The sequence below is a fragment of the Zootoca vivipara genome, chromosome 5, assembly GCF_965207765.1.
Source record: "Zootoca vivipara chromosome 5, rZooViv2.hap1.1, whole genome shotgun sequence".
NCBI classification, from domain to species: Eukaryota; Metazoa; Chordata; class Lepidosauria; order Squamata; family Lacertidae; genus Zootoca; species Zootoca vivipara.
The window spans coordinates 49,462,659-49,476,572 of NC_142588.1; the positions used below are offsets into that span (position 1 = coordinate 49,462,659).

At 38.2% G+C, this 13,914-nt stretch overlaps 1 protein-coding gene across 2 annotated transcripts in view; it reads right to left on the bottom strand.

Annotated features, from left to right (window-relative positions):
• SHOC2 (SHOC2 leucine rich repeat scaffold protein) overlaps positions 1 to 13,914 on the bottom strand; it is a 53,246-nt gene that overhangs the window by 23,910 nt on the left and 15,422 nt on the right. For both annotated transcript variants that reach the window (XM_035132853.3, XM_060274731.2), the window contains exon 2: positions 4,728 to 5,708. In XM_035132853.3, the coding sequence (XP_034988744.1) occupies positions 4,728 to 5,430 (703 nt within the window). In that variant the 5' untranslated portion in view covers positions 5,431 to 5,708. The remainder of the gene's footprint in view (positions 1 to 4,727; positions 5,709 to 13,914) is intronic.

Consider the following 13,914-nt stretch of genomic DNA (forward strand, 5'->3'; position numbering starts at 1 on the left):
CAGATATTGATACTGTGTAAGTAGAACTCTAACAGAAACAGCAAATCTACCATTTCTCACAATGAAGATGAAAAACCTGTCTTATTAAAACACACAGACTTTCTCCTATATATAGACTGCTTAATATTGTCATGCTTTCATTTAAGGAGGTAGGAATCTCACATCTCATTGAGACGCACAGATACGTGGAAAACAGTCGTGTTTGTTTGTTTTTCTTCACTTGAACCAAATCTCCAGTTTAGCTTATATAAAAACAAACTGATAGTTTTTAATTCCCATTTTCCACCTACTACCGGTATGAAACCTTTGTGTTTCACTTAAGGATGGAGATGGATCCAAGTAACTACTCAACTTTATCTTTTCAGAGATAGGGGGATTATTCATCCTACATATTTTCTTTCCAGCAGCCTTAGATGCAACCTGAAACCTGCATATCATGTAGCAGAGCCCCATCTGAATGTCTGCCCCTCCCATGTTCCATCATAAGACTATGACTAAATGGAGACTTTATAGAATCAGCCTGTTTCCTGTCCATCCCATTTTGTTTACCATCTAGCCTGATGGAGCATCTTCCAGAACCCAAAAGCTTGCATGCTGCTTTGAGACACTTTGGTTGGCCGAGTAAAGGTGTTGTCATAATGCAGATTTTATTAAAATAAAAAAATTCCTTCAGTAGCACCTTAAAGACCAACTAAGTTTTTATTTTGGTATGAGCTTTCGTGTGCATGCACACTTCTTCAGATACCAATTTTATTATTTTTCTTACAGCCATCATGGCTACCTTCACTTTTTGTGAACCATGTATGTATGTACAGATGCATTCTTCCTGCCACAATTAACTTGGTGGGGGGAAAAATTGAGACTGCAAGGATGATATGCAACTCTCCTGACCGGCTGCACACTCTCGCTCTCTCTATAAGCAGATTGAAAATTCTAAAACCCTTTACATCATGATAAATCCTGCATCAGATGACAAAGGGAATGGATAGAGAGCTTTCCCTGGGCACGTAAGGAAAAGGACATTATGAATATTAGCAATTCTAGATTTTTGCTTCAATTAGCATTTGTCTTCTGACCTCTTCTCTGAAGTCATCTCCCCTCCATTTTTCTTAAACTGTGCTAGCCCACTGAGGAGTATTATGAGACCTGCACACATTATCCAGCATACTGATTGCATTAAATAATTTTTAGTAACAATAAGATGAGTCAAACTAAGTCAATACAGAGCAGTCAATGACATACGTGTATCTCTGCTAGCAACAGTGTTTATTAATCCTCTTCTAGACTTTCTACCTACATAAAAAGGTAACCTAAACTATAGTTGTAACACCTGAGATTTTAAAAACTTGAAGTATATTTTTAAAATTCTGGCATTGAAAAATATTACTAAGCTTATAGTAAGTACTGTACTAGAATGTCTATTCCCTGATTGATTTTAAAAGTGCCAGTATACAAAAAACAATGCACCTTCATTTTTCTTTTCTTGCCAGCTACCCATGTAAGAACAATTATCTTATTAATTCTGATCAGGAGTCCACTAAGCTCTTAGAAATCCATTCTCATTTCTCTCATTGCTAACATATACAACAGCAAGCTGTCTTACTGGCTCTGGGTTTACCCGGAGCACTGCCCATCAATTGTATCTCATACCTACAATTCTATTGCTGTCTGGTGAAAAACTCAGGAGATAGCACAAGTTACGCTCATCTTATAGAAGAGTGGGAAACCATTTCTTTTCATTAAATTAAATAAGCTCTACATCTCTTGGGCATGGCAACCAACAACTCCCATTACACACCATCCACCCCTTTCTTGAAAAACCTGTCCAACAGGGATGTTCAAAATATGTAGGTCAGCCTTTACTGCAATTTCCCCAAACCACCCCAAATTGAATAATTTTAGAAGCATCTGCTTTCACCTGCTTTGCTACCTACATGTGCACAGCTGTGAAAAATAGAGAAACCTGTCACCATTTCAGTCAGCTGTTTTATTAGAGAATGCATGCATTGAATAATAAAGCTACTTTGTGTAAAAATAAAACCAATTGTATGAAGTGCCTCTAGAAATGTGCAACAAACTAGCTATAAAAGAATGCATAAGGTAAACCTAAGATTACAAGAAGAATGCATTGGATTCAGTCAGAGACACTCCCATTTGTTTCTTCATATTTCTCATGCTTCTTCTGTGACTCACTATAATTTTGAATTTTATCCCACTCTTCACCCTTGCTTCAATGGGATGGAGGATTTCATAGAGAGATATGGAAATAAGCTAGATCTACAATAGGGGATCCCCAATGTTTTCTTCAGGAATGCATAATTCTTAACATTAGCTGTTGGCAGGACTTCCCATTTTTAATTCAGTGCAACACCTCAGACTAAACAGTTCTGAGAAGAGAAAAATAAATCCCCTTTGGTGGTTTCTCTGGCGCCACAGTGGGTATACCAAAATACACAAGCACTGTGTAGTCCTTCCCCCAACAGACACAGCAGAGAACAGTATTTCCAATTGCTTTCCTCAAAGGTATCACACAAAACTTGTCAAAAGGGCAGCAGCAATAAGTCTTGTTCCAAAAGCAAGACAAATATAACCAGCTACCAATAAAAGTGGTAAAGATTAGTCTGATATCACTGAGAAAAGGCAGAGATTAACAGCTAAAGTAAACATGAGCCATTTGTGAGAATCAAGTTGTTGCTTGTTTCTACTGTTCTTTAAATTGTCCACAGATCAGTTCACACACTTTATACAAATTCAACATGACCTAGGCTGAGTTATGCTGCCGCCACAGCAAACATCCTCTAATGCCTAACCATTTTTTACTTAGTTTTGCGCTAGATGTCCACCTTATTTACTTATAGAAACTGCAGAGTGGGCAAAGGTTGGCAAAACTAATACTTGTTTCAAAATTATTCTAAACAAGTGAATGTATTAAGATCACCCTGGCCACAAAAATGGAGGCACCCCTCCCACTGAGGTTTCTATGAGTTTTTAGAGAGTAACTTGCCCTAAGGAAGAGTCAGCAATAAAAAGCCTTCCTAATCCCTCTCCAACTGTTTCCAAGTACAAGAACTGTATAGACACATACACTGCATGAACAGGCATTTTTTTTTGAGTGACTTCAATAATAGAAATGCCATAGGAGTGTATCCTGTTTGCATACACTTCTTTACTTGGTCACTGTATCAGGATAGAGTGCATGGAGGCATCTTCTCTGTGTTGATTAAAATTAAAGTCTCGTAACATTGTCTTAAATCAGAACCACCAGTTTACTTATTAAAAAATAATAATAGAATGAATAAAAGAAGTTTAAGGAAAGAGGCCAGCTGAAAGAAAGCTGAATTTCTTGAACAAAATAAAATAGAAGTGTCTTGAAACACTTGAAGACTAAAAAATTAATAAACTGCAAGCCTAAAGTGGCAGGCACACATACACATCAGCAAGTGGAAATGGAGGGCAGTGAGGTTAGAGGGAAACAAGAGACAAAAAAACCCCCAGTGATAATTACATAAAAGTGGGATAATTACAGCAACAAAGCAAAGTTGGTGACAACACATATATCCTGGTGCATATATCTGTATATAGTTACATAGTTATTTAGGAACTGTTAAAGATGTACATACGGTAGTTTAACTGTAGAAATTTTCACTCTGCATGATACTTCTTCAGGTCTTTATGCTATCCCCATATGGTCTTAATTCAAGAGAGCAGCCAACATAGTCCCTAAACCTCAACCCTCGTAACAGTACTGTTAAATGATCATAGCTTTTTCAGTATTATGGCTTATAGGAAAGGAGTCGGCAATTCATAATTCTTAACCTATTTTTAAAATCTTGAATTTATTCAGGTTCATACTAGCCATGCCATTTTTGCAACTTAAGCAATTTTCCACTCCTGAAAGAAATGTGAATTTATGATTCAATCTTACATTTATGAAATGATTAATTGCAGGCAAACTGATAGTAATTAGATAGCACCAAAACTGCTTTCTCCTAAAGTGTTGTTTGTACCCCAGTTCTTAAGAAGGTATTTCTAACTTTCTCTACTTTTACATATATTAATGATCACCCCCAAACAATAATACTCCTTCTGTCTTAGGCAGCACAGATACACAATCCTTAATACCGTGTTTCTCATATTATAAGACATGTCTTATATTTATTTTTTCCTCAAAAAAACACACTATGGCTTATTTTCAAGGGATGTCTTATTTTTTTCCTCCTCCTCCTGCCGCGGCCAGCATTGCTGCTGCGCCTATCACTATGTCTTATTTTCGGGGTATGGCTTATATTCCTTGAATGCTTAAAAATCCTGCTATGGCTTATTTTATGGGTATGTCTTAAAATATACAGGGTATCTAACAGTGTATTTGGGAGCCAAGAAATGGTTCTCTTCTTTCCTCAAGAACTAAGCCTATTTCATGGAGTCCAATACGAAGGAATAAAATTTGTGGGACAATAGTTGAAACCCAGAGAAATATATGAAGTATGGTTCAGTGCTTTAGGAATCTAATGGCCACATGGCATGCATTAATTTGGTGAAGCCCACCCACCGGCAGAATGGAAATCACTTGCACGGCAGATTGAGCATTAGTGGACCCTAGAGAGCAGATCTGGGGGTCCTAGGGAGCAGGAGTTTATTCCTGCAATGGTGGCTCTTGCCCATGGATAACAATTCAATCCACTGTTACATAATAAGATTTAGTACAGCGTTTTAAAAACCACTCTTACCAATTTCTTCAGGTAGTTGCTTGATTTTGTTCTCCCGTATACTGAGCATGATGAGTATCGACAAGTTTTTGATATCCTTTTCCACAGCTGTGATACGATTAAAGCGTAGATAAAGTGTGGTAAGAGACCTTAGCCTGTACACCACTGGAGGAATTTCTCTCAGTTTGTTGTGTCGCAAATCAACCATGCGAAGCTGCTTCAAGTTATCAAGAGAGTCAGGGAGGCTGGTAAGTGAGTTCTCGTTCAGGGCCAGTGTCACCAGATTCACAAGACAGCCCACCTCAGACGGTAGTGACTGCAGTTTGTTTCCATATAAATAAAGTTCCGTCAACTGCGTCAACTCTTTGACAGATGATGGGAGTATGTGTATCGACCTCTTGGCCAAGTCCAAGCGTACTGAGTTTTCTTCCCGACATTTGTTTAGCTCTTTGATCACCTCGGCATTGCTGGATTTCTTGCGAGCACCTGGAGCTGGATTAGGTCGTTTTATTGTATTGTCCACTGAAAAAGCCACACCCGGCTGTGCACTGCTGGAGTCCTTCTTCCCATCTTTGGCTTCTTTCCCTTTGGTCTTAAGCTCTCTCTCTTTGCTTTCTTTTCCAAATCCACCAGATGTCTTGGCCTCTTTCTCCCTTTCCTTTGCCGAAGACCCTTTTGGGTCCTTCTCCTTACAATCTTTTTCTTTTCCAAGATTACTACTCATGGTTCCTCAGTTTAACAAAAAACCACGTGAAATCCAATTTCAATTTCTGTTAGCGAACCTCATTCACCACCCAAGAAATAAGAACCCCCTAGAATGATTCTTTCACTGCTGAACGCACAAGGAAGTCTAGAAGACAAAAACCTTGGCCAAAAGCAGCAAATCTGACGGAACAGTAGCTATCTGCTACATGTTGGTTTCAGAAGTACTTTCTCCCAGCTTTGATATCCAAAGATCCAGCTATTAGAGCTCAGATAATCATAGGATCTTCATTAGAAGCTCTGCAAAACAAAAAGGTAGAAAGGGTAGGTAATATGTTGAGGATTACAAAAAAATGACAGACATGAAATCATACCCCATTACCAACTTTTTCAAACTGGTCTACTGTAACTAAGAGTGTGAGTATGAGTACCTTCTACTTCTGCAACTGCCCCATTGCAGGTTTTATTTATTTATGGAAGTGCTTTTATCTTATGCTGATCTATGCCCCTAATAAAGATTTGGATTGGATTGGTTTAGAAACATTCTAAAGGCAAAGAAGGTGTGATATATTTCCCGAAGGTGTAAAAGGCAAAGAAAAATACCCAATATCTACAGTTCTTAAGCTGACTTATCAACTAAAATGCCAAGGAGGTTCCCCTGCCTTTTTCTGAGCTGATCTTTCCTACTGTTACAGTGAACCACAGTGCTCTGAGAGTCAGCTTGGTGTGCTACCTTTAAAAATGTACACATCTGAAAAGGCAACTGCAGATATATTTGGGGTGCCTAAGTTGTTATGCAACTAAAGTTAGATTTAAAAAACAAACAAATACAATTTATTCCCCAAGCAAAAGCTACCTAACCACCTATTTCAAATGTTCTTATACATCTGTAAATCAAATTACATATTGCCACATAAATGATATGTTGAAGAATACTATGTGTTGATGTTATGGAAGAAAAAGAATGTGGAAAATATTAAACAGCACTTTGTGCCTCTCAGTATAAACACCAAATTTCATTCTTTTGACAACAGAACGTATCACCACTTTCTTCTGCTCTGCCTTATCACCAATATGCTTTTCTATGATGCTTAGGAAACATGTTTGCTTCCTTAAATACTCTTAAAAACCCTCTGCTACATGCATGCTAAGGGGCAGTGTATCTCCACCCAAGTACCAAACACTAGGAACAAATAATGGAAGCCATTTTTTTTATACTCTTAGTAAAAATTCTAGATACAGTACAGGTAGGTAGCCGTGTTGGTCTGCCGTAGTTGAAACAATATAAAAAAAATTCCTTCCAATAGCACCTTAGAGACCAACAAAGTTTGTTATTGGTATGAGCTTTTGTGTGCATGCAGTATATCTGAAGAAGTGTGCATGCACATGAAAGCTCATACCAATAACAAACTTAGTTGGTCTCTAAGGTGCTATTGGAAGGAATTTTTTTATTTTGTTTCAACTACAGCAGACCAACATGGCTACCCACCCGTAACTAGAACTATGGAAGGCACCACATTGAGCCACATTAAATGGAAGTTCATTAACCTCACCAAGAAACTTGCACAGGTACAGACTGACATCTTCTTTCTGACTAAATGCAAGAACCAGGACATTATACCTAAGAGTCTTAGAATTAAGAACCCTCTACAATCCACTTATCCTACTGAATATGCAATCACCCATTCCCACTACCCTTCTGAGTAATACCCCTCCCCACCCTCTCACTATATATAAGGGTCTGGGGACTTCTGTTTCAGTGTATCTGAAGAAGTGTGCATGCACATGAAAGCTCATACCAATAACAAATTTAGTTGGTCTCTAAGGTGCTACTGGAAGGATTTTTTTTATTTTGTTAAAAATTCTAGAGTAAAAGATTTGTGCAACAGGATCTTAATGATATAATATGCAGAAAACCACACATTTGTCAAAGAATAACAAACTATAATCCTTGGCTTGAATACAAACCCAGAATGCTATATTTTATTTTTATAACATTCTAACTTAAGTAGAAGAGGGTAAAGAGAAATACTGAGATATTCCACTGTGTAAGAGCCATATGCCTTTTCTCATCACAGCACTTTACACTTACACTAAGAGGTGCAAATAAGTGGGAATTGGATGCTTGTTCCCCTAAAGTGTCTTTCTATTACACAATAACCAACCACACTTTTATTTGATCAGTTTCACCTAATGCATCTCCACTGCTGTTTTTAAAAGATTCCTAATGCAAATACAGAAAAAGAGCTAACAGAAGCCATGCATGGAAAGATAAGAACAAAATATATTCTAATTATCACCTGCTTAAGGGTTTCTGTAAATATCACCTTCACAGACATTCCACTTGGCCAACATGTATATATGTAGCCATCGTTCAATTTCAAACCCAAATATCTAGTACACATACGGAACATAGATTTTGTTCTGTGAATCGTTCTGAGACCTCTGGGTATAGGGCGGAATATAAATTCAATTGATGATGATGATGATGATGATATGCTTCAGTTTCTGCCTCCAAATTTGCAAGACCCAACTTATGCGGAACACAAGTAATTTTGTCTGCCAGTGGCAGCAAATTTATCACAGCAGAGACTGCTTAACTGCAGTTGTAAGTGAAAACAGTCAGGATTTATCAGGACATTCACAATAAACTTTGTCAGTATGTCCACTTTAGACTTTAGCAAATACTCTGTGAAGTAGTGTTCAGATAGCAATCCTTTTATTCTGCATTATCTCACCTCTGGCGATTGGAAACAGTTTGTACACCAGCCCATGTGGTTCCTCAGCACGTACATTTTTTAGTTCTTTATCACTGTTGTCATGGCAATTTGTGGTGTATTGCAATTTTGCATAATCTGTAAAATCTTGAAAGCCATAAATTGCTCTGAGTGATGGTCTTAGCTCCATCTGATAACACCCACATTACAAAATTGCTAGCTAGCACTACTGACATGTTTGTTGATAAATGGGAGTATACGCAAATGTTGAATGGCTTTGGAAACTAAGTTACACTGCTTTAAGTTAAATATGTGCTAAAGAGTATGGTGAGCAAAACTAAGAGAAAACTGACACAGTCCAAAGGAGTTTCTCCCTTATCCTGTACAGGATCACAAAAAGAATTTTCCACTGGCATTACTCCACAGGATCTCAGCAAGTTTTTGGATCCGCTCCCAAATGTTTCATTATTGGAATGTTGATAAGGAGATCATTTGTACCATCACAATACAAAATATATTCTTAGAATAACAGAACTGGCGATTGAGGGTGCTGGGAGAGCGAGAGAAGGGGGGAAAGGAAAACTCAAAAATTACAAAATCCCTAAAATCCCGAACATGGACCAGCATGGCTACCCTTGCTTTTTATGTAAACAAAGTACAGTAGTAAGTATGATGGATATATTTTTACAGGTAACTGACAATATTTTGAAGTGCTTTGTGGGTAACTAATGGACACTGGAATCGTAACACAGGGGCAAGCAGAAACTCATATATATATATATATATATATATATATATATATATATATATATATATATATATAGATCTGTTCACGATAACTTTTTACTTTTAACTTGCTTCCTGTTCCTACAGGCCAGAGCGGACTAACCTGACCCTCCAAATGTTGCTCGGCTCCCAATTCCCACCACCCTCACCCAGCACAGCCAATGGTCAGGGGGGAAAAAAACTAATGGCCTTCAGAAACCTAACGCCAATCAGCTGTGAAGGTTATTACAGTTTTTGTGAGTATGCGTTGTGGCTGCTCTTGTAGTTGAGAGCATTTCACCCACCACCCCTGAAGCTACTGTCACAACAGCATTGCACATGTAATGTCTTAAGCACAAAAGACAGAAAAAATGTTTCATGATATTTTGTCAATCTTGGTACTCTCAAGGCTTATTAGGGAAGAGCTGCTTAAATACCACAGACTGCATAGAATTAAACAGAATGCTGTTCTTAATCCCTATGGCTTCACAAGGGAACAGAATCACAAAAGTCTACCAGGAAATTAAGTACACTTACTAGGTTAACAACTGCTATTCCTCTGCCTTCCCATCTTCTCTGCTACAAATTGTGCCTGCTTTAGCCCTTAAATGCTTTTGTGCTTTTATGCACCTCAGCTCTGGCTTCAGTAGTGTAAGATCTTCACTCTGCATTTTCTGCCTACAATTAGTAGCTCAAAAAATCACAGGATTGTATTTCTCAGAAAGGAAAAACTGATTTTATTTCAAAATGAAACAAGGAAATGCTTTCAGCTCAAGCTTGAACAAGAAAAAGAAGAAGGTATCCTTATGTTAATATAAAGCAAAGCAGCTAGGGTGACACAACCAAATAAACACACCCATCCATGGTTAACTGTTAGTAGTTTTTTTAAAAAAATAATAATAATAAATAATAGTACTGCTAATATGGGATTTTCATTTAATTAAGCAATTTTTAAAAAGAGGTGGTATTTTATTACTGACTGCTGATTTTCAGTACAGTAGTTGGGGCTTTACTTACATGAATGCAACAGTCGATACTCAGTTCCATGATATTTCATTTTCCGTTTTGCACACTGGGAGCACATACATGTTACACAAATGCATCTTCTGTGTGAAACTTCTCATGTCCTTCTTTTTGTGGCTATGCGGAAATCCTTTTTGAAAGGCCAAAGCTGAGTTCCATAATCAGAAGAATAAATAATCTATGTCATTTGGATGACATGGATTTTTTATTCTTCTGATTATGGAATGAGGTTTGGTGACCCTCATTAACAGTGGAAGTGTGTTGCACAAGACTGCAATGATAGGGGGAAAGCACCATTGGGTGTGGGGATAATGTTCCAATGGCCATGATATCTATTTTATCCTGTTCTGGGTGGTTTCCCCTTCACATTTCAACCCATACAAAACAGCTGCCACTGTTCAGGAGGGCTCCCCAAACCTCTGAAGTTGGTCTTAGGGGAGGAGAGGAGAAGAAAATTTATTGCATAAGCTGCTTTCCATTTGCACAGCCCACACTGTGAAAAGAATCATGCAGTGGATTGGTGTCAGGGGAACTATGGCAACTTGCAGCACCTGTGTGTGTGTGTGTACGTACACACACACACACACACACACACACACACACACACACACCCCATCACTTGGAGATGCATGTCTTCCTTCCACAGTATGTGTTTACTGCAACAATCAGCAGCACAGCCAGGGCAAACATGACTGCAATGTGAAGAGTGAAACAGCTCTGCAGTGGAAGAGCCTATGCTGCAGATTACTTGCCCTTGCAAGGAAAGGGAGGAAATGGTAGAGATGTGAACATGGGTGAGGAAAAGACAAATGATGACCAATCCTAGGCTACATCTGGGATGGAGAGCTGTAAACATAAGAATGAAAAGGGCTGTAATCCTGTTTTAATTATGCTCAAACTACCACACTATAGTAGATTAAGAGTGGAGAAATGTCACCTAACCCAATTACCAAGTAAATTAGAAGGGAGGCTTAGCCAAACCAAACTCTGTGGGCAAGGAAGAAAACAACAAAGATTGTTTTCAATTTTTTTTAATACCAGGAGCACTGCTTTTCTGGTGCTATCAGCAATTTGCAAGCATAGACTTACATACAGCAGAGTCTGCGCTTTGGCAACTTTGCTGATAAAATAGGCTATAAATACGAATGTTTGCTCTCGCAGAAAAATGTGCATACAATTTAAATATGAAAATATTTTTCTAGCAAAAGCAAACTTTTAAAACTGATGCACAGCAATAATGATAAACAGCTACACCAATTGCTAATTACGATGGTTTATAAAATCCCAGTGTCACTTCTTTAAAAAAATAAATTATGCTGCAACTGACAAGAGTACTGGGACTCTTCCGTAAAGTTAGTTGCATCACTTTACTAGAGGACACATCAAAGACCACAAAGAGGGTCACAGTGTTACACCACAAGGCATGGTCAGCAAAAAACAACAACCCAGGAACTCTTAATCACCAGTTCATAAGGAAACTTCTAAGACAACAATACATATCTTTTAACAAGTTAAAAGTGTTCAGCATCTCTGTATTGCTAGGCAAGACAGGACAGATCCAGATAGGAAGAGGCGAATCCTAGAATACAGGTAGAAAAGAGTTCTTCCTTAGGCCAAACTAGATGTAACATCATCCATGCACCCCCATGAATAGTTGGCTGCCCACAAACTGAAGATCTTCCAGCCTCCCTGACTTAACAGCAGCTGTCCCTGCTGCCAACTCTGTAGAATATGAAAAGAGAAATGCTGTGTGTGTTTGTGTGGCCAGTTTCATAACAGTGATACTTGCTAATGTCAAGCACCGTCGCTCAGAATGAAATGTAGCATATTAAAGCATATAGTTATCACTATAACAGCATTCCGAAGTCAAAGGACCTCGGGTGCAATATAAATTGTAACGGAACTGTTTCATCAGATACATTTGTGTGCCGCCTTCCCACAGTTCAAACCATGCTCAAGGCAGCTTACAACATGAAAAGAAGGGGTGCATCCTCTTCATTTGGCCTTTGGTGCTGCTGCCTTCTTTGTGAACAGAGCCTACTTATTTATTTATTTTTGCTTGGACTGCTGTTTTATCTCAGTGTATTTTTATATTGTATTTTGATCTGCTATTTGAGATGAGGTGTATCACCTTCAGCCTCAAAAGGTGACATAAAAATGTTGCACATATTAAAATAAATTATGTCATGAAAAACTGAGCAGCTTCAGAAGATCTTATTGCTGCAAGAGGGGAGAAGTGGGGAGGTATTTTCCAAACAGATTCTACAAAGTCTGTTAAAATGATGTATCACGTTTTTAAACACATGTGCTCAATGACATTTCTACTGTGGGGTGGGGGGTGGAAATCAGACTCTCACCATATGCTAGTTAGATGCTATATTCTTCAGAACATTTAAGTTGCAAGAGTGTATAAGTGCTTTATACATGTGAATTACCAAAATTCCCCACAGAAAACAGATTAAGCCAAGGTTTAATACTCATTTGTTTTTATGTGTCATGAATAAAAGTGCTTTAGATCTCCATATTTTCAAATTAAAAAGGAAGGGAAGCACATATTGACTATTACAAAGCCACAAGCAGTTTATTGTTAGCAGATCAATGCCATTTGTATTATATATACCTATTTGGTCATTAATAGGTATTTTTGGTTTTTTGCACTTTCTCTTTCATAAATGTATACAGTATGTGGAATTTATAAATCTTCAAGGTGGGATTAAAAAACACTCTGGCAAAATACTGCTTTTCTGTTATCTCAACGTATTTTCTGGGGAAAGATGGGATAAGACTCATATCTAATCAGAAATGTATTTTGGTCCATGACCAGCACAAAATGCATATTATACCTCAATGCTAAACATTGCTAGCATGATTATTACATCAGATGCTCCAAATCCAGGGAAGTTAAAACTGCATACATTGAACTTTTCCACTCAGCAATAAGAATTCCCAGAGGGAGTGCAAAGTAACCCTGTAACAACAGGCAGAATCCCTTAAAGAAAGTTCTAGCCTTAATGTAATTCAGCATTTAGACAGCAGTTTTCAGTATTCAAAAATGCCTTAAGACAAGTTTTCAATAATGCCCACAGGTCAGTATGAGAAGACCACAAATAAGATCAACAGTAGTGACGTTATATTTAATTCTGGCTACCACATTGCACCATCCACAGCATCAAGAGGCAGAAACAGAGCCCTCAAAGCCTAGCAGAAAGCTCTGGGTTGGAGACAGTGAGCAGTATTCTACTGAATAGTTGTGCTAGCACAAGAATTAGAACTTGCCACAATGGGATTCCCCTCTCTCCTACCCCTGCACATACCCCAAATCTGCTCCAGAGGGTTGAGTGAAACCCCAGAACAGGTTTAGGGGGTGCAGAGGAGGGAGAAGAGGATAAAATGTTTGGGCAGGAGAAACATGTGTGGTGATGGAGCAATCTGCCTAATGTCGTATTGAATACAGCCTATCCTAAATTACTTGAACTTAATTTCTATTGAAATAAACAGGAGGCATGTTTAACAATCTACGGTGTTTTATACTGTGGTTGTGGGTTATTGCTTGTGTTTTGTTATTATGGTTTGTATTTATTTTGTTTTTATGCTGTGAACTACCATGTGATCTTCAGAGGAAGGGTGGTACAGTGGAACCTCAGTTTATGAACACCTCAGTTTATGAATTTTCGGTTTATGAACGCCGCGGACCCATCTGGAACGGATTAATTCATTTTCCATTACTTTCAATGGGAAAGTTCGCTTCAGTTTATGAACGCTTCAGTTTATGAACAGACTGCCGGAACCAATTACACCCATGCTTCAGTTTATGAACGCTTCAGTTTAAGTACTCCGCGGACCCGTCTGGAACGGATTAATCCACTTTCCATTACTTTCAATGGGAAAGTTCGCTTCAGGTTATGAACGCTTCAGTTTATGAACAGACTTCCGGAACCAATTGTGTTCATAAACCGAGGTACCACTGTATAGAAGAAATTTAATAAATACCAATAGTAAGA